We start from the raw sequence: 27,611 nt of genomic DNA on the forward strand, positions 1-27,611 counted from the left end.
ATTGATGCCAGATTGTGGTTTGTATGTGTGTCATAAAGTGTGTGTGCTTTTAATATTTGAGAAAGAAAAAGTCTACTGTAAATCACAAATCCAGGCACTGTGTGCACCAGCAGAGTTTTGCTGGCATCTAATGGGGAAAATTTGGTACTGCGTCCAAACAAAATCTTACTGAGAGCTAATTTTTTGAGATATCAACCTCAAATTTGGAACACAACTTGTTTAGATTTATGGCTTTGATTTTCTAGCAGGTTTAGAGTTCAACATGTAACATAAAATATATATTTTATATAAAAAATTGTTCATAAAGCATTTTCATAAACTTAAACTTCTATAACTTTTTTTTGGTTTCATTTTTTTTTTACTTTTTTTACTTCAATGATAATCTGCCATGGGTCTTCTTTAAAATAAGACCAAACTTAACTCTGTGCTCCCAAGCGAAAAAAAATTATGCACTAGGTACACAAAATTGTTACACTCAGTGCCTTTTGGACAAAAATGTCCCCATTGAAACCCATTAAAACTGCTATTTTTAATCGCAGTGCCGTTTAACTGTAAAATGATGCAAATTTTGTTAATAGGCTTTCATTCTGTTGGCAAGGCTTCAAAATTACATTTTTTACCAGATGGTGCCATTTTTTCAGGTTTGGTCTATAAAGGGTCTATAAAGCAAATACTTGCTTTATTCCTGTTTTCTGCTTCTGCATATTATAGAGCCAATTGGATAAATAATGCAGCTATAATTGTGTGGGTGTGTTGGTATAGATGTCAGAGTGTGGTTTGTATGTGTGTCATAAAAAAATAGTGTGTATGTATGTGTGTGTTCTTGTAAAAATTGAGAGAGAAACTCTACAGCAAATCACAAATCCAAGCACTGTGTGCACCAGCAGAGTTTTGCTGGCATCTAATGGGGAAAATTTGGTACTGCGCCCAAACAAAATCTTACTGAAAGCTAATTTTTTTGAGATATCAACCTCAAATTTGGAACACAACCTGTTTAGATTTATGGCTTTGATTTTCTAGCCGGTTTAGAGTTCAACATGTTTCATATATAAAATATTCATAAAATAAAATATTGTTCATAAATAATTTTCATAAACTTAAACCTGTATAACCTTTTTTTGGTTTCACTTTTTTTACTTCAACAATAATCTGACCATTTTTTTGACATGGACATTTTTGTCCACTATGGACCGAAGTGTAACTTTTTTTTATTGATGCACAAGGGTTAAAAAACTTTAAAAATCTTTCTGTTCAAAAACTTTTGACTGGTAGTGTAGATAGCTACTGTATGTAAATGTGTTTGGGTTTCTTATGAACTTGACAGCAGGGTCTCTAATGATTTTAGAACCTTTAACATCTAACATCATTAGATCAGCAGTATGCATATTAAGCAGTGGAGGAACATCTACAGATGGAGCCGCAAAGTAAAGTAATTTAATTCAGTAGAAACTACATATGTGCACCACCAGACTAAGTGATTAAACTGGAATGCAGAGCACTTACCCTCAGCCTCAGGTACCCTCAACTTCATATGGATGCTCTTTCCAACGAGATTTATGACATAATCCAGATGCCGCCCATATGACTCGCCCATATGAATTAGACCAACCACATGACTGATGTGACCTTTGAGGGCAGACAATCTCTAGCAAAGCTGAGGTGAAAATCCAGTGTGGCAAGTTTAAAACTGCAGTTTCACCTTTGTACTGAATCACAGAAAGACTTCTTGAGTGATTTACTGCCACAGCATGTTTTAGCACATACAGTACACAGGGTTAAGAGTACACTCTAAACTTAGAGTGTGACATTGCTGATTTGTTTACACTTTCGTTATTTGCAATCAGAAGGAATGAGTATTTATAATCTGGCCTATATGAGCAATGATCTTATGAACTAATTCAGAACAAAAGATCAAAGTACAGTTCATGTAAAACATGCCAACAGTTCAACAACCTTAACAAGTACATATACTTGGCAGTAAGAAAGGTTACAGATGAATTTCAGTGTTATTAAAAATGTCTGTTTTATTCAAATGTATGATGTGAGCTTTGAAGCATTTGTTATAACAAAATCAGGCATACAAACAGTGGCCTTCAGCAAGTGAGATGCGAGTTGTAAATTGTGAATGACTTAATAACACACATATACATACACTGTGTAAAAGCCGAGGCACAGTCACATTATGAGTGGTTTATATAAAGTAACGCAGTCCACACCATCAATGTCTTAAAAAATGTCTTAATATAAAAGTTTTAGCAAAAAATAGCATTTGATAATATAGAAGAGAATGAGGGACAAGTGAAGAATAATAACCCATGATAAAAACCGATAATAAAAAGTGTAACCTAAAATGTGCAAAAACAGGTCAATGACAACGTTAACACATCCATGTTTCCCCTCAAGAGGGTGCTGCAATGGTTAATTCTTCCAATGAAAGAAAAACGTAAAGTGATGAAAAATAAAATTCTGTCATCAAACTTGTATCAAAAGACTTTCTTCTGTGGAACACAAAAGGAGATATTGTGAGAAATGTCTCAGTTTGTTTTGCCCAAGTCAATGTCAATGGCAACCAAAACTGTTTGGTTACAAACAATGCTTCAAAAGAACACACTTTTGAGTGTGTGTGCGTGTGTTCCTCAGAAGAAAGAAAGATAAACGAGTTTGAAATTTTAATTGTTGGGTAAATTATCCCTTTAATTGATATACATTTCAAGCAGTCTTAAGTTTCTAAATAAAAAGAAAATTAAATTGTATGTTATGCATAGATATGACATGATATTTCAACACTTTTAAAACTACCCACTCTGAAAAAAATCTGTTTTAGAACAATTTTGCTTAAAACCAGTTTAGCTGTCCTTAACAAGGGCTGACAGCAACACCATTCTAAATGAAGGTAAAATGACCAGTGGTCATGACCAATCAGTTGTTTCTCAGCAGTATCTCAACATTGGCAGACAAAACATTCCAGTTCTCTGGGGGGACATTCTTTAATTTCATAGACCTAGATGGCATTCTCATGAGCCGTTCGTTTTTATAGCTACATTGCTGTGAGGCATAGAACAAGAAACAGGACAGGACACAAGAGATCACACATCATCTCTTCTAATCTGAACAGCTCAAAGTGAGTCCATGTCCAATTACAACTCCCCACAGTCTGCTGTAAAGAGCACCTCTTAAAATACATGACATACAGGGTACAGGCCAAGCACCTCTTTATTCCTATGCTTTTAGTGATCATAGTTCTAACTGTCATGAGGAAAAAAGAAGAATTGTGCCACAAAGCAAAATAGGTACATGTTCTCTGTTAAAGTCATGACAGTGTCCTTCAGCACCATTAGATTTACTGTATTCGCATCCATTTTTTTAAATATATCTCACCAAGATCTTTCATCTCAATATCAGCTTTTCATGTCATAATTAGAATTGTGACTTGTCAAAATTCTGGCTTACTTCATAATTATAAACTTTTATCTCATAATTAAAAATGATTTCAGTTTTGATTTAAATCGCAATTATAAGATTAAAAAGTCAGTGATATTACATACCTTCTTTTTTCATAATTTTAACTTTTCAACATGTGTAATGTTGTAGTGTGCTATAAAATGTGTCTGGTTTGAACGTTTGCCTTAATGCTTGAGAACAGATTGTTTATTTATTTTTTATTTGTCACCTCTCATGCTTAATAATCCAAAACTATACAATCTTTACAAGTCAAAAAATTACTAATGAGAGAAATGATTAGTAAAAGCATTAGATCTGATCAAGAAATTTGAACCAAATGTGTAAGTGGATCATTGTATTGACTGCCAATGTCTCTCTTTATCTCTCTCTCTCTCTCACACACACACACTCAAATACCTCTCATTTGTATACAGTGTGCATATATTTAAACAAAGACACATGTCCTATCAGCAGAAACAAGTGTGCTAAAAATGTGCATTGGAAATGTTTGATGTGCATTTACAGTAGTAGAAGGTCATTTGGCTGAGATGATGTGTTTATGAACCTTATGATGGGAAAACCTTGCTATAACGATACAGTAATTGGTCAATGTTTCTCAAAGTCTCATCCGTGCAGCTCCAACTGCACTATTGTGGATCTTGCAAAAAGTCTGCAGATCATATTCCCAGAGTGCTTTTATAAAGAGTAGTGAGGCAGAGACAATGTGCCCATTTGAGTCCATCCATCTCTCTGTGGTCCATCGAAAAAGTATTTGACTGCACCCACTATCCTCCATCCTTTACTGTTTCTGTATTTTACAAACATTAATAAGTAGTCTTCAGTAATTATATTCAACCTCCATAACAGTTTTATCTGATCTGATTTTGTTTGGTTTGACTGCAAACGTGTTAATTCCAATGAACATGTAAGCACGAACAAAACAAACTTATAAAAGAAAAAAAGAATATATTGAAATATTTGATATACATATATATTACTTGAAAGTCAAATAAAAATACATCCCAGAAGAAAATCAGTTTTTGCTGAAAAAAAAAAATAAATAAACAAGAAAAAAAAGTCTAAACTGAAGTCTCAGACTGCAGTCGAAGCACAAACTTGTGTGACTTTGGGTCGATGAATTCTTCAGCAAGCTGAATATAAGGTATCTTTTTGGTAGTGACAACTAGGCTAAAGTCAATGCATTTGAGCAGAAAAACGGCCCCTTCTTTCAGACCACTGGTAACTGAGGCTTCGCTGATAAGGGTCCACTGCTTGGCAAGCCAGCGGTCCTTTCCATACTGCAGTGTAGGGCCTATGGTCAGATAACTCTCTAGAAATGCCTGAAAAACAAAAAAAAAACACTTCATCATTACAGTAAACTAACATTAGACACAAGTCGATGAGAGCTTGAGCAATCCTATCTTTTACTCCACTAAAGCCCCATTCACACCAAGAAGAATAACTATAAAGATAAAGATAGCGTTCACACCAGCGGATGATATCGTCTAAGCGTACGTGCATCTGTTGCTTTAAATTCTCCAGCTCCTTGGTGGATTCTGATTGGGTGTCAATATTTTTATCGTTCATCAGCTGGAAAAAATCGTTCTGAAAGTGATTCCAACAATATCGCTTCTCTGTGCCTTTGTCGTTATAGCTGTGGTGTGGGCTCTGCTATTCTTTAATATTGAGAACGATTTTTAGAACTATTTCTTTATCGTTATCTTTATAGTTATCGTCCTTGGTGTGAACGGGCCTTAAAAGTTCCACTGACTTGTTCTGAAAACTGGCACATTGTATCAGTCTTGATCCATACATACAGCATCCTAGATTCTGCTCAATCATGGCATACTACTGAGAGCAAAACTATATTTTTTATTTTATAGTTTTGTGTCTCTCGTAGCACTCCCATAATAATATTTAAATACACTTTATGTCTATAGCTGCATCTAAAAGCTTAGAAAGTTGACTTGTTCCCTTGCTGCCCTAACAGACAATGACTTTGCAGGCAGTGTTTACACATGAAGGTGCCTCAGATTTTAGAGGCAGCATTTTAGTTTAATGATTTACAACAAAACAGTATAGGTTTGGTGACAACTCTCAGGCACCATCTTTATTTTTAAGTTCAACTGTCACGTGAATAGAACGTGCAGGATTGTGGGATTTCAAAAGTAGCGAAGGATACATTAATGCTGCCTTCAAAAAATCGATCAGTTGAAAGTATTTCAGCCGACAGTATATGACATGATCATTGGACTCAGACATGCCTGGTTGCCTTCCTATCTCCATATGCTGCCAGTCTTTATTGTAAAATGAACCCATTCAAGAATATTCATGATCACCCTGTCTAGTATTATTTTGTGATTAAAAACCACCTGACTGGGATTCTCACTGTCATTGGCCTCACCTTGGGTGTCATGTTGTTTGTGATGCAGAAGGCCAAGTGCTGCTGTATGCTCTCCATGCTGTGGAGGTGATGTTGTCTGGTGGTGCGCAGGTATTTCTGCAGTGCTCGGGCCATGGAAGGGAAGATGGCTTGAGCCGCTTCACGTGGGTCCATCACGTCACCAGGTGCCTTCTTCTGCTCCTCCTCTTGCATGTGACGAATGTGTGTAAACGCCTCCTCCACTGCCACCACAAGCCTGAAAAAGAAAAGGCTGTTGTCACAGTCTCAAGTTTCTCAAGTTCAGTTTCACAATCTGTTGTTGTCCAGAGCAGTGGTTCCCAAAGTGTGAGACATTGTAAACTGGGAATGCAGTAGACTTTAAGTACACTGTCTAAAAAAGAGGATTCAAAGTTGTGTTTCCTTGCAATTATTTGTGAAATTGACTTTTTCTGAATTAAAATGGTTGCAAAGTAAATCCTACATCAAATTTTTAGTGTAGTTCTCAAATTACATTCACATTTAAAAGTTCACCCAAAAATAAAAATTCTGTCATTAATTACTCACCCTCACCCACCTTTCATCTTCGGAACACAAATTAAGATATTTATTTTGAATTCCGAGAGCTCTCTGACCCTCCCATAGACAGCAAGCATACTACCATGGTCAAGGTCCAGAAAAGTAGCAAGGACATCATTAAAATAATCCATGTGACATCAGCGGTTCAACAATTATTTTAACGATGTCCTTGCTACGTTTCTGGACCTTGACCGTGGTAGTATGCTTGCTGTCTATGAGGGTCAGAGAGCTCTCGAAATTCACCAAAAATATCTTAATTTGATTTCCGAAGATGAACGGAGGTCTTACGGGTTTGGAACAACATCATTTTTGGGCGAACTATCCCTTTAAATCTACAATGTTGACAATATATGTGAGAACGATTGAGGTTTGTGTGCAGTTTATTATTTTCTATCTTCTTCCTGTTATGTTATGTGCTTACGTAAACTCACACATTCTCATGTGCGTCAGTTTCGAATGGGGGACAAAAATGTACTGCTCTGCTACTTTAAAAAGCAGAGTCACCAAACATATGAGAACCTCTGCACTAGAGACTAATGCAATCTTTTATCTGATTTAATTGCTTAATCACTATTAGAAATGATCCCATTTCATGCTGAGAATCCATTTCTATCATGATTAATTCATGCTGAATATCATAAGTGGGCACTATCTGTTAAAAAAAGCATATTGCAAGTCTCTTAGCTTATCTCTCCATCTTTTCATCATTTATTCCTTATAAGTAAAATTATGTGCCAAATGTCTTTCTAAATCTCTACACCAATGTTCTCTCACCTAGCCCTGCGTTTGCGGACACGTCTCTCATGCTCGGCCTCTTCGTAGTAGAGTTCATTATGACTGCTGTCTCTGCGGCGGGCAGCAGCAGCAATCATTGCTCGAGACTGAGACTGGGCTATACCAGCAGCTGCATTATTCCCTCCTGGACCTGCTCATGATGGGACACACATGCATTGAAATTGTTTAGTCAAGTCATCTTGACAGTGCTTTTTACATTGACAGATTGTGTCAAAGCAGCTTCACAGTGATGATCAAGAAAAATAGCAGAATTAAGTAAACTCAACTATGGAAACTGATGTAAAGCGGTTTTAAAAGATAGTGTCATTACTCAGAACAAGTCAGTTTAGTTTAGTTCACCTAAAAATGAAAAGTCATTTTTTACTCTTTGCCCAATATAGTTACATGACTTTCTTGTTGTGCACATAAACACTCTGGTTTGTCAAGTAAAAGTGCTATTTGAACAAAATCGTTTAAATTTTTTTCTATAAGAAATGTTATTTGCTTTCAGCCAAAATGAACAAAGGTTTAAACCAGAAACCATGATTTTTTATTAGAACAATATAAAAATGCACTTGAAATAAATGTTACACGGTCAGTTCACTTTTTTTTTCAGTGCACTGTTTCTGGCAATACTGATACAGAGTAACAAGGTTTGTGTCAGTATTGATAAGTGCAGATTGAAGAAGTGGAGACTGTGCTTTCGTTACATTTACCAATCAAGTGGTGGTCTGATTGGAAAGATGTTTTGGCTTGTAATATATGGCCAGTCTTCAAGCCTGGCAGCAAGTCATTGACATGTTTCTCCTATTTTTTTTTCAATGCTTTTGATTCACAAAATTGGTATGAATGATTTATTCACAATTTCAGTTTTTCATTCTGCTTTCAAAGAAGAGAGTTGCTTGGATTACTTTACACTGCTTTTGTGTAGTTGCTAAAAAAAAAAGCTTTGTAACTGCATGGGAAAAAAATGCTACCAGTAAACTTCTTCCTTTGTAAAGAAAATCATGTGGATTTGGAATGACATAAGGGTGAATAAATATGAGTTTCATTTTGGGATGAACTATGCCTCCAAAATTCCTTCACCCAATATTTTTAAGGTATTCAAATTCAGCGTCTCTTGTGTCTAGGTGTCAAAAGTCTGTTCCCATATTCATCTATGGAAACTTCAAAGATTATATTTTGTGCATGTAATAAATATGCAGCTGGTTAATCTAGGCAGAATCTGTGTCTACTAGGAGCTGCTGTCAACGTGTTTATAGAATCAGAATCAGCTTTATTCACCAAGTGTGCGCAAACACAAGGAATTTGTTGTGGTTTTTAAGCTCTGGTACATACATGCATACATACTGTGCAACCAATCATCTGAACAGTATTTGCAACTATATCCCCACTACATTTTTTTAAAACACGATGACCTTGAAAGGCACCTTTTAAAAAAAAAAAAAAAGATTAACTAAAAGCAGTTTTATTAGACTTTAAATAGGATTCCCTGATGAAGGTCAGGTGTGAGTGAATACTGGATGGAGTGCAGGTGAGTGGCAAGAGGGATGCTGGGAATTGCAGTGCAGTTCGACTGGTGACTGTGACAAACATGTGGTGTGTATAACGCACTGTTCAATTTTATAATGCCGCATGGTTTAAAAAGCATTACATTTTTGGGCTGCAGTTTTGATACTGAGAGCTCATTTCACAGAACATCAGGTAATAATAAAAAAAGAGACTTTCTGAAAGGAAGGAAAACATATCAGCCAATTTCATTCACATTAGCAAGAGGAATACATTTTTACTTGCATTGCACTGGGCATTTTAAGCACCATTCTGGAAAATGCATTAGTAAGCTTCACACTAAACCACACAATTTTCTGATATATCTGCATATTGGCTGTTGTCGGGACTTAGTTGTGTTAGTTCTGGCATTCTGTTCTAACACAGACATTCTGTAACCTTTTAAAGAGAAGCTGATTTGCCTCCTATTTCTAAAAGTCTTGTAAAGTATCTTCCTCCTTCCTTTTAACAAAGCCGTTGCAGAGACCATGTTTAACTGAGAGTGCAAGAGTGACTTCATTGTCTGTAACAGTTATAAAAGTTGTACAGTATCTGTTGACATTTGATGTGAGAAATCAGATTGGATCAGCTCCTTAAATCCGTTCAATGAAGCCACTGTAAGGTCACTTTTTAGGCGTAATTATTCAAACACATTCCTGGACAGTTTTAAGTTTCTCTTGGCTAATGTTCTTGCAATAAAAAATGGAGTTGAGATGCACAGATTTAAGAAATATATATCAAACAAATTACCTTAAAGGGTTCATATGATGCGATTTCTTTTAAGTAGCTGTTTGTGCATGTGTAAGATCTGCAGAGTAACAAAGCTCCAAGTCTCCCACAAAAAGATTTATTCTGTCTAAAATAGAAGGCTGATTCAGACCGGGTTAAAACGCCTCATTAAAACACACCCCTACATGTCTACGTCACAATGTCGAAATATTTGCTTAATGCCACCCCAAATGTTCACGCAAAGAAAGAAGGTGTGGTTTCAGTAACTGCAGCAGTGTTGATGCAGCCATGTCAGGGAGATGCTGTGTGTTTCTATGTGAAAGCAAAAGCACTTTATTTGTCCTTCCGAAAATAGATGCAATTAGGAATCATTGATTAAGATTTGTTTACAACAGAACAGCACAACCCAAATGTTCCAATTTGTGGCAACGCATTTTATGGAATGACAGTTTTGTGAACCTAGGAGATTACAAGGCTGGCTGTGCACAAAGGCTATTTAAAAAAAGAAAAAAAAAAGGGTAAATTCTGATTTTGCTATGACAATCTGGCGCTTCTGAATCAGCGACTGTAAGTATGTTTTGTTATTAATTTAAGAATTTGCTATTGACTGTTCAAATATGGAGGTTTGTGCAGTGTAGAGTAACACGTCGTGTTTGTGTGTGCGTGAGAGAGAGAGAGAGAGGGTCACATCACAGTGGAGCCAGCTGTCTTAACTGCTGCTTGTGTACGGCAAATACATACGAGCATCACTGTGTCTGTCACGTGACTCTGTTCCCCTCTCAGGCTTGAACTGATGGTAAAATGACATTATTAACTGTCTTTATATTTACATTGAAAGCTAAAGCTTGCGATTATGGTAAGGGGCGTTACATTTCCGATGCGTGCTTGTGGTGTTTTGGCCAATCACAATGCACTGTGTCAGCTGGCCAATCAGAGTAAACTGCGCTGGTCGGAAGGAGCGGCTTTGTAGAAAACGATGCGATTGAGAGAGGCGGGGCATAGAGGAAATGCAATAATGGACAGTATTTAAAAAATAATGTGTTTTTTGACCATTAAAGCATGTCGACATATTCTGTTACACCAAATACACAAAATAATGATCTTTAAAATGTCACCACATGACCCCTTTAAGTATTCATTTTTATATACTTACAAATATCAATTAAAATTGCTCCTTATAGTTATGTTTTATAACTCCTTAAATCAGGCACATCTAGATGCTGAACACATATGGCTTATTGTTGCAGCTGAGAAGATCACTCTTAGGTGAGTTTATTCATTGGTAAATGGACTTCAAAGAAACTGCAAAGTGCTGAATACAATTGTTACCTAATTGGTAATCAACACCATGTGAAAGGTTGTTTCTCCAGCAGCATATATTGTGCTTTTACATGCTATTCAATTAATTCCCAAACCAAAGTTCAGCTGAATAGTCAATATATCATGCTAGATGTCACATGTGGATTCAGTGTGCTCTAGTGCAGTGATTTTGCACTGCACCTCAAGAGAGAAATTACTTTGTCAGTGAAAGGAAGCTGAGGTCAGGATGTCACCCACGAAGTTAAACAGCTCCAGAGACCCCGTGTGGTACTAATGAAAGGTTTCACCCTCCTTTCATTCTGCAGAACATGCTCAATATTATTTGTGCCTCTGATTGAGCACAGAAAGGATTTTATATACCCATATTGAGGGCAGTCTAGTGTGCAAAACAATCAGAACCTTAGTCTGGAAAAAAGATGACATGTACAATAAGGAATAACTATGCATTTGTTCTGCACTGATAAAGCAAGCAGTTTGCATTTATACAACTCAGTTCCAGCCACTGGGTGGTCTTTGGTGTCAACTGAAGAGAGCAGTTTGCCCCAGTTTTTACACACTGTTGGGAGGAAATTTCCATTTAAATGATTACTGATCCCTACAGATAGAGGCGAAGAACAGAGGGTATCTTTGCAAGGTCACAGCTATTCAGCTGTGCCATGTCAGAGAGAACAAACACATGCTGTAATTGATTTGACTGCCTCCCGTGTGGCTAAACTGAAGCTCACAGGTCTGAAGATTTATAACCCTGTGTGTTTGTCACTCACTGACTAATTGTGTTTGATAGTAAATGAACAGAAATATTTGGACACAATAGCACACGTGTTGAGTCTGGATAGTCACAAGGACACACGACTCCATGGCAACTAACAAGACTGTATTCCCCATAAGAAACATTATTAGTCAGGTAGAAGTTAATTAATGAGTCTATAAATGAAATGATGCAGTATATGGCAAATAAAAAAAGTAAACATTTTCTGACTATATGACTTATGACAGTAATTTCTCAAAAACCTTTTTTTTTGTGGAAATGCTCAAGTATTTATCAGTGATTCGGTCACCCAACCAATTTATTCAAAACATTGGTTTGCTCAATCTATTCTTTTAAAGGGGTCATCAGATGCCCATTTTCCACAGGTTGATATGATTCTTTAGGGTCTTAATGAAAAGTTTACCTTGCCAAAAACAGCTCTGCACACAGCAACCTGTTTTAGTGCATGTTTCTTCAAATGTTAATGAGCTCTGCTTACCCCGTCCCTCTCTTCTGTGGAGTGACGCACCGTTCTCATGAGACTGTTTACTTCAGCCGCATTTAGCCGCGGAACTTGCTAACTAGCACGTATAGGGTGGATGTGTACACACACTGCCAACACACATTTGTTCAAACAACATGTAAAAGTGAATTTTGCATCTGATGACCCTTTTAAAAACACAGATTCAGTCAGGACCAAAAACAAAATGGTTGCATTTTGCACAGAGAGATGCGATGCCTGAGTGTTATTGTGGTTTCTAAAATATAACCTATTCAATATTAAGGATAGAGTAGACAAATGTTTTGTTATACTGATTGAAAGTCTGATAGCAAAAAAAATAATAAAGCCGTCTAAATATAAAAAATATTAATATGTCTTCTGTAAAAGTCTCAGAACCATAACATTTTTCTCCAATCCAATTCGTTCCAAATGCAATGATAGAATGTATTAGTGAGAGTCAATAGTGAGAGTTTGGGGCATGGTTACTGTAGCAGTCTGAGCCAAAGGGTGTTTAGCCAATGTGGAAATAGAAATTTAGATTCTGTTACAGAAGTGAAAGCCAAAATTCATACTTAGTTCTATTCATAGTCAAAATATGCACAGACAACAGGGTAAAACAAGGGTAAAAACTAGCAGTGTTTGTACACGGTGGAGGAATTTGATGGAATGTTTAGGTTTCAATCGATACCACGAACTTGCGTTTAGTTTGTTTGTTTTTATAAGCTATATGACACTTTTTTATCGTATTTGTTGGTCTGTATCATTACAATTTGCCTCATGACTTTATTTTTATTGATTTTATTGTAGTTATTGGATACATCGTTCAAGATTTTTATTTGTCACATACACAGTTATACAGAGTATAATCAGCAGTGAAATGTAAGATAACCAGCAGTGAAATGTAATAATAGTATTTGATTAAATTCTGTTTTCTGAAACTGTTATGGCTCGATGTTTACAAATGTCAGAACAGAACAGAAAATAGTGCACACAGCCTTATATACAGTGCCCTCCATAACTATTGGAACAGTAAAGACAAAATTGCTCTGTTGGCTGTGGAGTCAAGACATTTGCAAATATGATTAAAAGATGAATATGAGACAAAACTACAGAATGTCACATTATATTATTAGCCGTTTCAACACATACATGTTTTACCAAATACAAAGAACAGCACTTTTAGAGTTCATCCCACTCATTGATGTGAGAATAAGTATTGGGACAGCTGAACATAAGGCAGATATAAAAGATTAAAAGCTATTATTTAGTTGCAGATCCCTTGCGCACAATCACAGCAGTGAGTCTGTGACCCATAGACATCACCAGACTCTTGGTCTCATCCTTGAAATCCTTTTTCCCAGCCTTTAATGCAGCCAAATCCAATTGTTGCTTGTTTTGGGGAGTTTCTGCCTTTACTCTCCTCTTCAGCTGGTGAAATTCATGTTCAATCGGATTTAAATCTGGAGATGGACTTGGGCAATCTAAGACTTTCCATTTCTTTGCCCTTATAAATTCCATGACTGAACTGGCAGGGTGTTTTGGGTCATTGTCCTGATGCAATATGAAGCACTTCCCAATTAATCTGGTGGCATTTTTTGGTAGACAAGATGGTTTTGTACCCTTCCAAATTCATTCTGCTACTGTCATCATACATTAAGTCATTAGTAAAGTTGCGAGGGCCTGTTCCAGAGGCAGCCATGCATGCCCATGCCATGACACCACCTCCACCATGCTTTACAGATGACGCTGTATGCTTGCGATCATTTGCAGTTCCCTTCTTTCTCCACATTTTTGCTTTCCCATCACTTAAAAATAGGTTCCACAGCCAACAGAGCAATTTTGCCTTTACTGTTCCAATACTTTTGAAGGGCACTGTATGTATATCTTTACATACGGTGTAGTAAAGTAGTAGTAGTAGTTAGGGCAGTCGTGGCCTAACGGTTAGAGAGTCTGTAGCTGTCTCAGAAAAGGTTGTATTTGCTTTAAGTGTTTCAGTAATTTATTTTTTTGTGGAAAAGTATTTAGTTCACAAATTCGGTATAATGTATCAATGTTCATTTGGAAATTGTATTATAAAGTTGTGTAATAGTGACACCTACAGGAGAAATATGTGCACCATTGGTTGAATTTGTCACATGATCTAGCTAGTCTTTTTTAGATTCAGATCCACAAAGAAACGCATGTGTGCTGAGAGCTATCTGATATTAAGAGTGTTTGTTAAAAGGAATGTCTATATAAATATCTTCTAATGTCTCCTGTATTTCTGATTGGAAAGCGCACACGGTATGTGGTTTATTCTTTAGACTTCATCTGTTAATTTGCAATGATGTACTTTGTTTATTGATATTGGTTCACTAGGAAACAACTGGTTAAACTGTGGTAAAAACAGAAACGCTGTATGTATCAATGTTATTTTATTTGTTTCAGTTTTTCACGGTGTCATGACTTTATGTGAAGAAAATACGAGCCAGATGGCGATGGCCATAATGCTTATGAAGATATTAAACGTTAAGACATCAGTTGAAGCGTCATTCTTTTAATCAGAAGAAAACAGTCAGGAGCCGTTACAGAGTCTGACTCGTAATCCAAAGGTTGCGAGTTTGAGTCTCAGGTCTGGCAGGAGTTGTAGGTGGGGGGAGTGAATAACCAATACTCTCTCCACTCTCAATACCACGACTGAGGTGCCCTTGAGCAAGGCACCGAACCCTCAGCTGCTCCCCGGGTGCTGCAGCATAAAATGGCTGCCCACTGCTCTGGGTGTGTGTTCACGTTGTGTGCACTTTGGATGGGTAAATGCAGAGCACAAATTCCGAGTATGGGTCACCATGGTCGTATGTCACGTCACTTTCCCTTTACGGAGACATCTCTTCTGAATCTTTTCATTTTGTGGGGAAACTTTCAGTTAATTGGGTTTCTACATTCTCCAGGATCATTTTAGTTTATAAACCACACTCACAGGGTCATACACAGCTCAGTTGCGGCCCTGGAACAGGCAGATTTCATTTTCATTCCAGCAGCCAGTGTCTGGAGTGTGTGCTGGCACTCATGTGTTGGCTGCTGTTGTCCATCACTGAGCCAAAACAAACATCATAGATTTCCAGTCATCCGCCTTTAGCCCTTTGACTCCTCGTCCTCATCGCATATTGACATTCCCTTGACAAACTTTCCAGCATTCAGAGATTGAGGAATCTTTGTGAGTGTGAGAAGGAGATTTTGAAATTAAATGGATTGAAAGCAGGGAGGGATTTAAGAGAATGAACTGAAAAAAGGACAGGAAATATGTAAAAGGAAGACAAAAGGGAACGTGTTTCTACAGAGGCATGTAATTCCAAAGCATTTGTAGTCTTCATAGTCCTTAATCTAATAATTATGTCCTATAATTCTTAACAATTATTTATTTTAAATTTTTTAATGACTTATCTTTTGCATTTACAATGGTAATGTTAACCAGTAGCCAGCTGTTTAGGTGTTGTTTTAGCAAACTTGCATTTATTCTGGTTTCATTCTGGTACATTATAGCCACTGTTCATGATTCATTCAATTCAGTGATCTGGTCCCTGCCTAAATCAAGTCCCTCCCTACAGTTTTTGTTTCTTATTAAATGTCCTGTTCTACTTGACAATATATTGACAGTGGGCTTTGCACTTTTTTAAAAATCTTTTAACTTTAACTTTATAGTAACTTTAAATCAATAATATTGATTTAATATTAAATGAAAATTTCTTTTTCAAAAAATGAAAATTTTGTCATAATTTACTTACCCTCAAGCTGTTTCAAACCTGTATGAATTTCTTTCTTCTGCTGAACACAAAATAATATATTTTAAAGAAGTCTGATAACCAAACTATCTCGGTGACCATTGACTTCCATTGTATGGTAAACAATAATTAGACATTTCTGTCTTTTTCTAAATTCTACAGTTTGGAATGACACGAGAGTAAGAAAGTGGTAACAGAATTTTCATTTTTGGGTGAACTAACCCTTTTAGAGGCTGGTAGGTTGGTAAAACAGCGCCGGTGCCAAGGAGGGGCACTCGCGTTACTGTGCCCCCCCACTTTCCATCCTCTCCCCTCCTTGCTGAACGCGATCGATTTTGAAAGTGAAAGTACTGATAAAACAGCGCACATATTGTGACATGTGGCCAAGTATGGTATCCCATACTTGGAATTTGTGCTCTGCATTTAACCCATCCAAGCGCACGCACACAGCAGGGAGAAGTGAACACACACACACACACACTGTGAACACACACCCAGAGCAGTGGGCAGCCAATGCTGCGGCGCCCGGGGAGCAGTTGGGGGTTCGGTGCCTTGCTCAAGGGTCTCACCTCAGTCGTGGTATTGAGGGTAGAGAGAGCGCTGGACATTCACTCCCACCACCTACAATCCCCGCCAAACCTGAGACTCGAACCTGCAACCTTCGGGTTACAAGTCTGACTCTCGACTGCCCCCCTAAATAAGTGATGAAGTTCAGAACTCATCTGTTTCTCTATTCATCTTTGAAATTGAAGGAGACAAGCTTCCCAATTAAATAATATATATATAAAAAAATTAATGTTTGTATACAAAAATTAATGTTTGTATACAATGTTATTGTTAGATCATAGTGGGTGTAAAGAAGTGCACAACGGGAATCCAAACAGAACAATCTTCCATAACAAACATTCTGGAATACCCAGGAAACAGGATTCATAGTAGCGACTTGGCTGATGAAACCAGGGGGACAATGGATGGAGACGGAGACGATGGAGGTGAGGACCCAAAGCTGAGGACACTGACACCTTCACCTTGGGGTGATACCGGAGGCCTGGAAGGCTGAGGCGGCACTACAGACTCACAGGACCGAGGTGGAAACAAGCTCAGGCTTGGCAGGCTGCAGCAGAATCGGTGGGAGAGAGGACCAAAGTAGAATCAGAGAAAAGGAGGCGCACAGCAGAAAGTGAGGACTGATGGAGGCCAGTGGAGCCGAAGGGTCGGCAGGTTGAGGTGGGTCCAGAGGATCCTTTTGCCAGGATGAAGCTGGAGTCCATAAGAACCAAGGTGCATCCATGCAGCATAGTGGAGTAAATGAAGGAACATCCAAAGAGGTGGAGGGAACCGGCATAGGCGAGGCTGATGGACTGGCTGACTTTGGACAGAACCGGTGGAAATACAGGAGATTTGGAGCTGGCCAAGACTAGCGGGGACAGGAGATTCTGGGTAGCACTCTCCTCCAAATCATATTATGCGTGGAAATCTTTTGGAATCTCACGATTCAATTCAAATCTATTCTTGGGGTCATGATTTGATTAAAAACTTATTTTTTAATTGAATTTCAATTTGATACATGCTTAGATTTGATTCTAAACTTTGAATTTTATTTTATGTAAAGAAAATTGAAATGAATTTGGGTGGTTAGTGTGGCACGCCAGTTGCAGAAATCCACTAGTGTGGCCCTTGAGAAACTGCCGATCCTGCTTTAAGCAGAGCAGCTGGAAAGCAGAGGAAAACAGATCACAATGAGGACTGTACGACCCTCCAAGGATATTCTTCCCCAGACCATCACTGACTCACCCCCAAAACGGTCATGCTGGATGGAACCAATTGTGGTGTTCTCTGGTAAATGCCAGTCAAGCTGTATGGTGCTGGGCTGTGAGCACAGGTCCCACTACAGAACATTAGGCCCTCATGCTACCCTCATGGAGTCTGTTTCTGACAGGTTGGTCAGAAACATGCACACTAGTAGCCTGCCGGAAGTCACAAGTAGACCATAACAAAACATCCAAACTAGGGACAAATCAGTCAGAAGGATAAAGAGAGAGCAATTGTCTGTGGCCATCACCTGCAAAACCCTTTTGGGCATTGTCTTGCTGTTGCCTCTCCAGTGCACCTGTAACTTTGATTTGCACCAAAGCAGGTGAAACTGATTCATAATCAAACAAAAATAAACAAAATAAAATAGAATAGAATTATTTTCATAGGTAGTCTCATGCTTTTGGATCCCACTGTGCATATTATGCCTTGACGATTCCAAATGACACAAAATACCAAAATAATAATAATTAATAATAATATTAATAATGATAATTAATATTATAACATGTTTAGCTTGCTGTAAATTCTGTGATGTATTTTAGTCTCCCTGAACAATCTCTGCATACATGGACAGGAGAGAGATTCTTCAGTGCAGATGTGATGCCTTTATCCCATGTCCTGCTCTAAACTATAACATCAAAGCAGTGAGATTATTGATTCAATGAAGCAGAAAGCATTTGAAAGATTGATGTGATGGGCCGTAAGGTGTCTAGGGAGTTTTTGAGACTGTGACACACCAAACCGACAACAAAGAACTGGCGGCGATAAAATACCATATGCGTCTGGGATAAAAAAAATTGTGTTTAAACACACTGCAAAGACTACAGCCAAGGGCCAACTAGCACAGACATTTGCACCTGTGTGAGAGGAAAAAAGTGTCTATTTCAGTAGGTGCCAGTAGTCTGTATTCGTCATTCAAAAAGAGAAAGCGAAACTAGGACTGCAGATTCACTGCAGATGCTTCTGTGTGCATCCTCCTGACTTTATTTGCTTGCTTTTATCACTTTTGTTTTTCTTCTCATACACTGGTTCGCTAAGCTGAGCAGCCAATCAGAGTGATCTCAATCATCGATTGCTCAATGCCAATTCAACCATGCTCAATTGGCCAAAAACCCCACAGGGGTCAGACTTGTGCTGATGGTTTGAAATTCACTGCAAAAACTGAGCTGACAAACATGCTCTATGACAGCTGACTGTTGGGTTTGGTATGTCACGGTCTTTATCAGATGCCAGGATGAAATTTCACTAATGCCTGTTACCATGAACAACCCTGCAACCCAGCCATTTCCAATACAGGACAGAGTGGAATTGTTTGTAGACATGTTGGAATGTCAAGTCAAGTCAATATTATTTGTATAGCACTTTTAACAATGCAAATTGTGTCAAAGCAGCTTTACATCGGCTTGATATAAAGCAGGGTGGCTTTATATCAGCATTACAGTATTTAGACGGGGAAATAGGAAGAATGTATGTCTGGTCAAGTACAACGAGACCGGCAGTAAGGCATACAGATCAAAGTCAAAAAGAATTGAGGAAAAGTGTATGGAGTAATGTGCTGGAAATCACACAAAAAGAAATGTAGGTTTTGCATTTTTCATGGAAACCAGTGTGAGAGGGCATCTAAAAACACAGCAACCAAAATCACAAAAAGGAGAACAGATCGCGCTAGAGTGGTAAATTATTCAGCACATATATTTGATTGCATCAGTCAAAGTTCCACGTTGGAACTGTTTCACACATATAAAATCTTCACCACCATTCTTTAATGATCTTTTTTCCAGATTTTTTTAAATTTCAAATGTAAAACAAGCAATTGTTTAAGAACTACTGTACATATAAGGCACTGCTTTTTCCTTATACAGTAATTACATCAAAAATTATATATTTATCCAAGTGCGTACAATATATATGTGTGTGTGTATATATATATATATATATATATATATATATATATATATACACATACATACAGTTGAAGTCAAAAGTTTACATACACCTTGCAGAAGGAAAAGCCATGCATTAAGGGGGTGTGAAAACTTTCTGAATTTGAAGGTCAAGGTCAATTTAACTTCATTTGTCTTCTGGAAAACATGTAAGTATCTTCTGTAGCTTCTGAAGGGCAGTAATAAATAAAAAAATATGATATTTAGGCAAAACAAGAAAAATTTACTCATCTTCATTCTGTTCAAAAGTTTTGACGCCCTGGCTCTTAATGCATGACTTTTCCTTCTGGAGCATCAGTGAGCATCTGAACCTTCTGTAATAGTTGCATATGAGTCCCTCAGTCGTCCTCAGTGTGAAAAGATGGATCTCAAAATCATACAGTCATTGTTGGAAATGGTTCAAATACACAAAAATGCTGGAAAACCAAAGTATTTGTGGGACCTGAAGGATTTTTCTGAAGAACAGCAGACAGTTTAACTGTTCAGAACAAACAAGGCACTCATGAACAACTATCACTAAACAAAAAAAATCCCAGCTTTGGATCATTCAGGTAACAACACAGTATTAAGAATTAAGCGTATGTAAACTTTTGAACGGGGTCATTTTTATAAATTCAACTATTATTTTCTCTTGTGGACTACATCTAAACATCTTTTATAATTAAAATAATCAACATTTTGCAGATTCTGCAAGGTGTATGTAAACATTTGGCTTCAACTGTGTGTATATATATTTATATACATATACATATATATATATATATATATATATATATATATATATATATATACTGTGTGTGCTATTGCCCTACACCAACCCTACACCTAAACTTAGCCCTCACAGGAGACTTTGTGTAGTTTTAGATTTTCAAAAAAGCACCATTTAGTATGTTTTTTTAAGCCTTTTGAATTACGGGGACATAGGCAGTGTCCTCATAAACCACCTTCATATTGTAATACCTCTGTCATACCCATGTCATTATACAAATTCGTGTCCTCATAAACCACATAAACATGCACACACACACACACATACATATTGTGGCGAGCCGCCAAGGAGTGGATCATCGTCGCCCTGGAAACGCCGCTCTCCCAATCACCGCCAAGCACCGACACCTGAGCTTAATGAGCGGCACACGGCCACCCTTTAAAACACTGAGAGAAAACACACTGAGGAGGTTGGATGGAGGCTCCATGAGGGACCGAACTAACGCGTGTTTTCTCTCCCCTTACAGAGACAGACTGAGACCCCGTCGAGCTTCACTTCTCACAGACACCTTGCCGCTCAAACCACGCTGCACCATCACCACATGACGTCACGTCATCACTGCACTTGAACGTTTGTGTGAATAAATCACCCTCCGGGGTTAATTCAGCGACAACTGTGTCTGTGCTCTCGCTCACCCCGCTACAATATATATATATATATATATATATATATATATATATATATATATATATACATACACACATACATACATATATATAGGCAAGGCAAGTTTATTTATCTAGCACATTTCATCCACAGTGGTATTTCAAAGTGCTTTACATAAAAGGAAGTAAAATAGTCATAAAAAAATAAAATAAATAAAAACAAGGAATTTAAAAACAAATATTTATTTGTTTAGTTATTTAGCAGACGCTTTTATCCAAAGCGACTTACAAATGAGGACATTAGAAGCAATCAAAACCAACAAAAGAGCAACAACATGCAAGTGCTATTACAAGTCTTGTGGCGCTTTTCCACTGCATGGTACGACTCGGCTCAGCACGGTTCAGAACGGCACGGAACGGCTCAGTTTGCGTTTCCACTGCAGTTTAGTACCGCTTTAGAGTGGGCAGGATTATTCACGTGTCGTTATAGTTGAGCCGCCTCTACTGCTGTGACTCCTGAAAAACTTTTTAATTCCGCATCGCTCCATCACGCTCTCACTGGATCCTCTCCTCGGCTATCACGAGAGGACAGCCTGTACTTCCTCAATCGACAACGAAACAGACATTTTTTTGGTTGTTAAAAGAAAGATGTGCTCATTCAAAACAGTTGCGTTTGGTCCTTCACTGGCTGTGCTGATTTAAATCTAGTGGGTCTGTTGTGTCTCATGCCGCAAGTTCAAATGACGCAAAAAAAAAAAAAAAGTTCAAATGACGCAGGCAGTGACGGTGGTACTAAAAAAGTACCAGGTACTGTACCCAGTGGAAAACCCACAAAAGCTGTACTGAACCGTACCGTGCCGTACCATGCAGTGGAAAAGTGCCATTGGTTAGCCTAACGCAGTACACATAAAAAAGTTTTTTTTTTTTTTTAAAGAAAACGAGTAGATAGAATATAGAAAATAGAAACCTAGTATTTTTTTATTTTTATTTAAATTTTTTATAAGAAACAGTAGATAAATAGAAAAAAAGTAGATAAATAGAAAAAATAAAGCTAATGTTAGTTTTACAAGAAAAGCTAGCAGTTAGAGAATAAATATGCAATTGATAGAAGGTCAAATGTGTGGGGGGGTTTTTTAATAAAAAGAAGACAGATAGATAAAATAAAATTAGAATAGAGAGTGCTAGAGTTAGAGGGTCAAATAAAGATGGAAGAGGTGCGTTTTTAGCCGTTTCTTGAAGATGGGTAAGGATTCAGCTGCTCAGATTGAGTTGGGCAGGTCATTCCACCAGATGGGAACAGTTATTGAAAAAGTCTGTGAAAGTGATTTTGTGCCTCTTTGGGATGGCACAATAATGCGTCGTTCACTTGCAGAACGCAAGCTTCTAGAGGGTACATAAGTCTGAAGTAATGAATTTAGGTAAAGGGTTGCCGAGCCAGTGGTGGTTCTGTAGGCAAACATTAATGCCTTGAATTTAATGCGAGCAGCTATTGGTAGCCAGTGCAAATTGATGAACAGAGGCGAGACGTGCATTCTTTTCGGCTCATTAAAGATTAATCTTGCAGCGGCATTTTGGATTAATTGTAGAGGTTTGATGGAATTGGCTGGAAGACCTGCCAAGAGAGTATTGCAATAGTCAAGTCTGGACAGAACAAGAGCCTGGATGAGGAGTTGTGTTGCATGTTCTGAGAGAAAGGGCCTGATCTTCTTAATATTGTATAATGCAAATCTGCAGGACCGGGCAGTTTTAGCAATGTGGTCAGAGAAAGTCAGCTTATCAATCAATCACAACTACAAGGTTTCTGGCTGTTTTTGCAGGAGTTATGGTTGATGTGCCTAACTGGAAGGTGAAATTGTGATGAAGTGATGGGTTAGCTGAAACTACAAGCAGTTCTGTCTTAGCTAGGTTGAGCTGAAGGTGATGGTCCTTCATCCAGCAAGAAATGTCTGTTAGACATGCTGAGATGCGAGCAGCTATCGTCGGATCATCAGGATGGAATGAGAGGTAGAGTTGAGTGTCATCAGCATAGCAGTGATATGAAAAGCCATGTTTCTGAATGACAGAAACAAGATATGCCATATAGACAGAAAAGAGAAGTGATCCAAGAACTGAGCCCTGAGGCACCCCAGTAGCTAGATGTAGCGACTTGGATACCTCACTTCTCCAAGATACTTTGAAGAACCTATCTGAGAGGTAAGACTCAAACCACTGGAGTGCGGTTCCTGAGATGCCCTTTCTCAATAGGGTTGACAAGAGGATCTGGTGGTTGACCGTATCAAAAGCAGCAGACAGATCCAGCAAGATAAGTAATGAAGACTTGGAAGCCGCTCTTGCAAGTCTTAGGGCTTCAACAACAGAGAGCAAGGCAGTTTCGGTCGAATGTCCAATTCTGAAGCCAGATTGGTTACTGTCCAGGAGGTTGTTCTGTGTGAGAAAGACAGAGACTTGGTTGAACACAACTCGTTCAAGTGTTTTTGAAATGAAAGGTAGAAGGGAAACCGGTCTATTGTTCCCTAAAAGAGTTGGGTTAAGAGTGGGTTTTTTAAGAAGTGGAGTTATACGAGCCTGTTTAAATGCTGAGGGAAAAATTCCAGTGTGAAGGGATGTGTTAACGATGTGAGTGAGTGCAGGTACAACTGCAGGAGAAATGGCTTGAAGGAGATGAGATGGAATAGGATCAAGCGGACAAGTAGTAGGATGACTGGAAAGGATGAGTTTAGAGACTTCTGCCTCAGAGAGTGGAGAGAATGATGTGAACAAGTGTATGTTTGCTGGTAAGATGTGTTTGATAGATTGTGGTGTGGAAAATTGTGCAGTGAGGTTTGTAATTTTATTAATGAGGAATGTGGCAAAGTTGTCAGCTGTTAGAGTTGATGAAGGAGGGGGAGGAAGAGGACAAAGGAGGGAGGAAAATGTTTTAAAGAGCATGCGAGAGTTAGGCGAATTGTTAATTTTGTCATGATGGTATGTCCTTTCAGCAGTGGAAACATTAGCAGAGAAGTCAGAGAGGAGTGATCGATATAAATTAAGGTCAGTAGGATTTTGTGATTTGCGCCATACCCTTTCTGCAGTCCTGAGTTTAGAAAGATGTTCGCGGAGAACATCAGATAGCCAAGGGGCAGAAGGGGTGGTACGGGTTGGCCTGGAAGATAAGGGGCAGAAAGTATCTAAACAAGACATCAGAGTGGAACAGAAAGTATCAGTAGCACTGTTAGCATAAAGAGAGGATTACTGTTTAGGGGAAGGAAGTGAAGATGAAACCCTAGCAGATAGCCGGGAGGGTGAGAGTGAATGCAAGTTACGTCGAAAAGTGACATGTGGAGGATTATGTGAAGTGTCAGGAATCATGTTGAGGTTAAGAGTGAGGGGGAAGCGATCCAAGGTGTACAGTGGAGTAACTAGTACATGATCAGCGGAGCATTGCCTTGTGTAAATAAGGTCCAGTTGGTTGCCTGATTTGTTGAAATACTCTAAAGCTTTGTTCAGACTCTTCCGCACTAAGTGAAAAAACCTTCCAAAACATCTAACTATTCCACTACTTCACCCCCTACTTACTTTGACCATCATAAACCAAACAAATAGAACTCAGAGGTCCTACTTTCAACTGATTAACCAACACACTTGTCTTTCTTTGCCCACATTCTCTTTACCATCACAGTACTTACTTTAGCCTTCTGTTTAAACTTTTAAACTGATCTAAAAATCGATTTAAAACGAATTCAAAACAGTTAAGAATAGAAAATGAGTATACATAAAATACAGTGTAGTCAGTTCGGATGTAGCACAGTGCTCATTCAACAAATGCGCAGCTAAACAGATGAGTTTTGAGTCTGGATTTAAGTGAAGTGACATACTGCCAAGTATGGTGACCCATACTTGGAATTCGTGCTCTGCATTTAACCCATCCAACGTGCACACACACAGCAGTGAACACACACACACCGTGAACACACACCCGGAGCAGTGGGCAGCCATTTTATGCTGCGGCGCCCGGAGAGCAGTTGGGTGTTTGGTGCCTTGCTCAAGGGTGCCTCAGTCGTGGTATTGAGGGTGGAGAGAGCGCTGGACATTCACTCCCCCCACCTACAATCCCTGCCGGCCCGAGACTCGAACCCGCAACCTTTGGATTACGAGTCCGACTCTCTAACCATTAGGACACGACTTAAATGCGGCTAATGCTTTAGCACATCTGATCTCTACTGGAAGCTGGTTCCAACTGCGGGCGGCATAATAGCTAAAAGCAGACTCCCCTTGTTTTGTGTGTCCCCATGTTTAGAAACCCTTGGTATTTCTAACTGACTTGATCCTAATGATCTGAGTGGTCTGTTAGGTTTATATCCTAAATGTAACTGGAAGCCAGTGTAAAGACCTGAGGACTGGTGTGATATGCTCTGATTTTCTGGTTCTAGTCAGAATCCTGGCAGCAGCGTTCTGGATGAGCTGCAGCTGTCTAATGGTCTTCTTTGGAAGGCCGGTGAGGAGACCATTACAATAATCCACCCTGCTGGTTATAAAGGCATGAACAAGTTTCTCCAAGTCTCAGAGTTTAAATCAGAGCTTAAACGAATTTAATTTATTATCTTAATGAGTGCTGTCTCTGTGCTGTGATGCACTCGGACAGATTGAAAATTGTCCAGGTATCCATTTCAGTTTAAGTAGTTGTTCAGCTGATTAGAAACTACCTTTTCAATAATCTTACCTATGAAAGGAAGATTTGATATTGGTCTAAATTTTCAGAAGGGGCTTAACAACTGCAGTTTTAAGGGAGTTTGGAAAAGTCCCAGAAAGAAGTGAGACATTCACCACTTCTAAGAGATCTGCTTCTAAACAGTTAAGCACACGTTTGAAAAATGATGTGGGAAGTGTGTTAAGATAGCAGGTTGACGATTTAATAATAATAATTTGTTACATTTATATAGCGCTTTTCTGGGTACTCAAAGCGCTTTACATGGAGAGGGGGGGGATCTCCTCATCCACCACCAATGTGCAGCATCCTCCTGGATGATGCGACAGCAGCCATATTGCGCCAGGACGCCCACCACACACCAGCTTATTGGTGGAGAGGAGACAAAGTGATGCAGCCAATCAGTGTATGGGGATGATTAGGAGGCCATGATGGTCAGAGGCCAATGCGCAAATTTGGCCAGGATGCCGGGGTTACATCCCTACTCTTTTTCGAAAGACATCCTGGGATTTTTTTATGAACACAGAGAGTCAGGACCTCGGTTTAACCTCTCATCCGAAAGACGGTGCTTTTGACAGTATGTATCCCCGTCACTATACAGGGGCATTAGGACCCACACAGACTGCAGGGTGAGTACCCCCTGCTGGCCTTACTAACACCTCTTCCAGCAGCAACCTAGTTTTCCCAGAAGGTCTCCCATCCAGGTATTGACCAGGCTCAACCCTGCTTAGCTTCAGTGGGCAACCAGTCTTGGGCTGCAGGGTGATATGGCTGCCGTCATTTAAGGTGCTGTACTATTTCTTCCAAAATTTTGCTATCAATTGCTTCAAAAACAGACATAGTTACTTCTTTTTGAAATTGCGGACGATTCTGTGTGACCTCTGCATAACTAGAAGATGTGCCAATAAATATACATTTACATTTATTCATTTAGCTGACGCTTTTATCCAAAGCGACTTACAATTGCTATATATGTCAGAGGTCGCACGCCTCTGGAGCAACTAGGGGTTAAGTGTCTTGCTCAGGGACACATTGGTGTCTCACAGTGGATTCGAACCCGGGTCTCTCACACCAAAGGCATGTGTCTTATCCACTGCGCCATCACCACCCCTGATATATGAACGAAATTATCACAAAACTTTCACTTTGGTACCCAAAAAACATGTGCTCATTCATCAGTGATTACTGTGCAGCAACAAAGTGTTCAGGGCCAAAATAAAGGGACAAAACAGTTTAATGATCCACTTACTGTCCAAAAGGTAAGTTTTCAGTTTCATTTTAAAGGCTTTTAGGCAGGGACACAAAACCACAGAAGATAACTGTTAACAACAGCATGATTGTCAGTGGTCACAAAGAATTTATCACAACATCACTTCAGTACAACTGGTACAGTCGTCTGAGTTAAAATGACTAAACTGGAAAAGCATTTGAGAGGAGAAACACATTTCTAATGATTCCTGTATGCTCGCGTGGTTGTGAACTCACCATCCACATTGTAGACTTTAAGGCCTGCCAGGTGTTTGGCAGCGCGGGACTTGGAAGCTGTTAGCATCGCAGGGTTATGGACTGGGAAGTCTTTGTAGTAGTTCTCTAGGATAACCACTGCTGCCCTCTGGATGCTACACATGGATAAGACCAGAAGAAGAAAAGTCACTTATTTATATAGCGCTTCATACAATACAGATTGTTTCAAAGCAGCTTTACAGGAATAAATAGGACAATAATGATTCAATGATGCAAACAGAGATAAATTCTGCTGTTAAGCATCTCTAAAAAAAATAAAATAAAAAAAAAAAATAAAAAGGAAGAAGAAAAATAGTGTCAATGTTCGACTGTGGTCAGTTAAGTGTTGATTCAGATTTGTTCAATAATTGTCTAAAAAAAGAATAGTGTGGAGTTAATAGTGGCTGTATATTATCAAAATTATTTTGCATGAGGAATTATATGTTCCCATAGAGGACAACTTCATAACGCTACCTTGTTTTTATGAAAAAATATATAGTTATCCTACAATTA

At 38.6% G+C, this 27,611-nt stretch overlaps 1 protein-coding gene across 2 annotated transcripts in view; it reads right to left on the reverse strand.

Moving 5' to 3' along the window:
- Window positions 1-2,001: 2,001 nt before the first annotated feature.
- The window catches only part of LOC306873941 (vang-like protein 1), a 103,197-nt gene continuing 77,587 nt past the window's right edge, over window positions 2,002-27,611 (reverse strand). Inside the window, exons 6-10 of one of the 2 annotated variants that reach the window (XM_079423538.1) lie at window positions 27,081-27,214; window positions 26,845-26,880; window positions 7,175-7,325; window positions 5,846-6,080; window positions 2,002-4,781 (exon numbers count right to left, since the gene is read on the reverse strand). In XM_079423538.1, the coding sequence (XP_079279664.1) occupies window positions 4,521-4,781; window positions 5,846-6,080; window positions 7,175-7,325; window positions 26,845-26,880; window positions 27,081-27,214 (817 nt within the window). In that variant the 3' untranslated portion in view covers window positions 2,002-4,520. The remainder of the gene's footprint in view (window positions 4,782-5,845; window positions 6,081-7,174; window positions 7,326-26,844; window positions 26,881-27,080; window positions 27,215-27,611) is intronic. The other variant, XM_079423539.1, reaches the window with a different exon arrangement.

This window comes from Barbus barbus (assembly GCF_936440315.1).
Source record: "Barbus barbus genome assembly, chromosome: 8".
Classification (NCBI taxonomy): Eukaryota; Metazoa; Chordata; class Actinopteri; order Cypriniformes; family Cyprinidae; genus Barbus; species Barbus barbus.